The following is a 3900-nucleotide window of genomic DNA, read 5'->3' on the forward strand; positions in this document are numbered from 1 at the left end:
TTGCTTTACAGTTATTATTTATTCTTAATTGCCATTTAATTCAATCGTCATTTAAATTACTTGCTTCTCACCTTCTAAACCCCGATAACAACCTTTATAGCCAATAATAAGAACATACTTCCTCGCAGTTCCTTGAGAAGACGACCCAAGGTTTGAATACTCGGTTAACAATTTTTAAAGGGGTTTGTTACTTGTGACACCCAACACGTTTGTACGAAGGGATTTTTGCCGGTTTAGAAACTATATCTACAACGCAACCGTTTCTATGAATTTCTTTACTGGTAGAAAACCCGACGTCACTAACTTAAGCATGAGTTTTTTGCAGGTACCACCTCCCACCTCCTCACGAGGAACTCGGATGACAGCACCTCGACACGAGAACAGGTCGGACGCTACCCCACAAGGTGTCTGGACCTTACGTTCAGACCCAAATCGATGTTTCAGGTAACCCTTGGAATAGTCCACAACTTTATTTTGCATACAAAATAATTCCTAAGGTTTAAAACCAAGTTTCAAAATCGTCATTTTACTAAAATATTAAAATGTTGGACTAAATTACCCATAACAAACAAAATTATAAAATAAAAAAATAAGAGAAAGAGAGTATTTCTGCTCCTGTTAAGGGGAAAGGGAATAAGAAGAAGAAGGGGGAAGAGAAGAGAAACAAGAAGCTGTCCACGATTTATCTCTGCCTCCTTTTCGGTCGCTGCCTCCGTACGATTTTGGTCCCTAAGGTAAGGACAATTTTAAAACCAAGTTAAATCTTAGGGAAGATTTAATATGCAAAAAAATGTTGCGAACGAAAAAATGTTCGGCCTATATTTTAGAGACCAAAATCGTACTCTACGAAATGCTAGTTTTTTTACCGATGAAACTTTTTTGTAAAAATAATTCCTTAATTCTATGAATCATTTTTCCCTAATTCATAATATCTCAATCAAATCCACGTACTTTTATCATGTATAATAATCTCACCACATTAATTAAAAGTTGATTAAACTCCAAATTACAAAATCCATTTTCCAGGATTATCGGATGATTGGATGAGATGTGGAATAGGGCTATAGGCCGTCGGCATTATCAAAAATATATTCCTCTTTCTCATCTTTGTCTCATTCAGCAGAACCACGGGCAGCACTCCGTCGCCGTCGCCGTTTCCGCGAGTCTCCGGGTAATTTTCATTTCATTTTATTTGCTTTAATTAGGGAAAAAAGCTGTCTATTGAAAATAAGTTCCTGATTCCTGTGTTGATTTTGGTCTCTTTTTAAGCCAGCATTGCAAGTGATCCAACTGCAAATGGTTGATATACGACAATAGTACAAACCCTAGAGGCATTTCTTCATAAACAATAGTGTAAACAAGATGTGTAACTACTGTCAAGATTAGATAATGACAAAGTAGGAAGGTTTATTTGACAGAATGAAATATCAAAGAATTGGAACTATGCCTCGTTCAAATTTTGAAATTGGCCAGGCAAGTAAAGGTAATTCACTGGATGAATAAGAAGCACGATTAACAGAAAATACATGAAAACACCAAATAGTAGTAAGGCAAACACCCTAGCTAAATGCATGATTTTTATCTTATATAGTTGAACATTAAATGCTTTCTAGTATTACTGTTTACTAGTGTATTGCAATAACTGAGTGAGCTGTGTCCAATTTTCCTCATGAAGTGATAGAAGAACTGCTAGTGATCATATAAACAGTTTCTGTCTAGCTAGCTAGTTTACACGATTGATTAGTTGCAAGGAATCATCATGTCTTTGTATATATGCAGTGGCCGAGATACTTGTTCAATTATAGTGGAGAAAAGTGTGTGTGTGTGTGTGTGTGTGTATAGCAATTTAGACACCAAAATCAATTACAGACTGAGAATAGACTTTGCCTAACCGACCAAGATCTAAACATATGCATGCTGTTCTGGCTGCGTATTCTTTGCTATCATGTATGAAAAATAATAATTTCTTGTATATTAAAGATTTCAAAAAAGAAAAAAAAAGAACCATAGTGTACATGGAAACTGAAGAAACAATTCTTCTTCATCTTCCATTAGTTAATACTCCATTCTTCCTAATATCAGAATGTATTATGCTGTTATTTCTTTATTTTTGGGGCCATTCTTGTCAAGATTGTCTTTGTAAGTAATTTGAAGGCCTTCTTTCTTTGCGTTTTGTTTCTTTTCAGTATGTTAACATTGCGTATTCAATTTGTTGATTTGTGACAGGTCATAATCTGAAAAAATGCTCTAAACACTACAAAAAGAAAAAGAAAAAACAAACAGAAAAAGAAAAAGTATGGCTGCTACTCTCCTGACACCAAACACGGCTTTACAACTTCCCCATTCCAAACCCCAAAGTCCGACAACAAACTTTTGCAGCCTCAAACCACCCAAACACATAATAAAACCTGTAAACACTCAACACAACTACCACTCCTCTCTCTGCCTCTGCCAAACTGTTGACGCACTCACGGATGAGCACTCCAAAGGCCTCCACGTGGCATCCCGCATCTACGAAGACCTCCTCCAGTGTTCCATCGACCAGCGAGCTCTTCATCTTGGCCTTCAACTTCACGCTCAAGTGATTAAAAACAGTTATTATTACACTGATGGGTGGAAAGACTACATTGAGACGAAGCTGGTGATTCTCTACACAAAATGCGGTTCCGTCGAGGCAGCCAACGGTGTCTTTCATAGGATGCAGAAACAGAACATCTTTTCTTGGACTGCAATCATTGGGATGCACTCTCGAAATGGTAGTTGCGAGGAGGCTCTGCACTGTTATGTTCAGATGCTAGAAAGTGGGTTCCTCCCAGATAACTTTGTTGTCCCGAATGCATTGAAGGCTTGCAGTGTTCTTGGCTGGGTCAGGTTTGGGAGGGGTGTTCATGGGCTTGCTGCAAAGATGATGGGTTTTGATGGGTGTGCCTTTGTTGCGAGTAGCCTAGTTGACATGTATGGGAAATGCAGGGTTTTAGAGGATGCACAAAAGGTGTTTGATTCTATGCTTGAGAAGAATGTTATTGCTTGGAACTCAATGGTTGCGGTTTATATGCAGAATGGGATGAACCGCGAAGCAATTGGACTATTTCAGAAGATGATGTTGGACGGTGTTGAACCAACCCTGGTTTCTTTGGTGGGTTTCCTTTCGGCCTGTGCCAATTTGGAGGCCGTCGAGGAAGGAAGACAAGGACATGCACTTGCTATTTTAGGAGGATTCGAGTTAGAGAGCATTTTGGGTAGCACTGTGGTGAACTTCTATTTTAAGGTGGGTTTGGTTGAGGAGGCTGAGCTTGTGTTTAGACGAATGGTTGTAAAAGATGTGGTCACATGGAATTTGATTATATCTAGTTATGTAAGATGTGGGGAGGTTGAGAAGGCAATTGAGATGTGCCATATGATGACAGAAGAAAATTTGAGGTTTGATTGTAAGACGCTCTCATCTTTATTGCACATTGCTGCGGATACAAGAGATGTAGGACTTGGTATGGAGGCACACGGGCATTGCATTAAGTGTAGCTTCGATTTTGATGTGGTTATTACAAGCGGCATCATGGACATGTATGCAAAATGTGGGAGAATTGATTATGCAAGACGAGTTTTCGGTGTTGCCAGAGAAAAGGATATTGTGGTGTGGAATACAATGTTGGCAGCGTATGCAGAGTTAGGTCTGAGTGATGAGGCTTCTAACTTGTTCTTTCAAATGCAGAAGGAGAACACCCTACCAAATGTGGTTTCATGGAATTCTGTGATCTTCAGTTTCTTCCAAAGTGGTGAAGTTGTTGAGGCACAAAATATGTTATCAGAAATGGACTACTCAGGTGTTAAGCCTAACATGATCACCTGGACAACTGTTATATCTGGTTTCGCTAAGAATGGTTGTGGTTATGAAGCTTTTCA

At 38.8% G+C, this 3900-nt stretch overlaps 1 protein-coding gene across 1 annotated transcript in view; it reads left to right on the top strand.

Moving 5' to 3' along the window:
* Positions 992–3900, top strand: part of LOC107625280 (pentatricopeptide repeat-containing protein At5g55740, chloroplastic) — a 12794-nt gene continuing 9885 nt past the window's right edge. Inside the window, exons 1-2 of the mRNA XM_016327890.2 lie at positions 992–1171; positions 2227–3894. Of these exons, the coding sequence (XP_016183376.1) occupies positions 2297–3894 (1598 nt within the window). The 5' untranslated portion in view covers positions 992–1171; positions 2227–2296. The remainder of the gene's footprint in view (positions 1172–2226; positions 3895–3900) is intronic.

This window comes from Arachis ipaensis, chromosome B02 (assembly GCF_000816755.2).
Source record: "Arachis ipaensis cultivar K30076 chromosome B02, Araip1.1, whole genome shotgun sequence".
Lineage (NCBI taxonomy): Eukaryota > Viridiplantae > Streptophyta > Magnoliopsida > Fabales > Fabaceae > Arachis > Arachis ipaensis.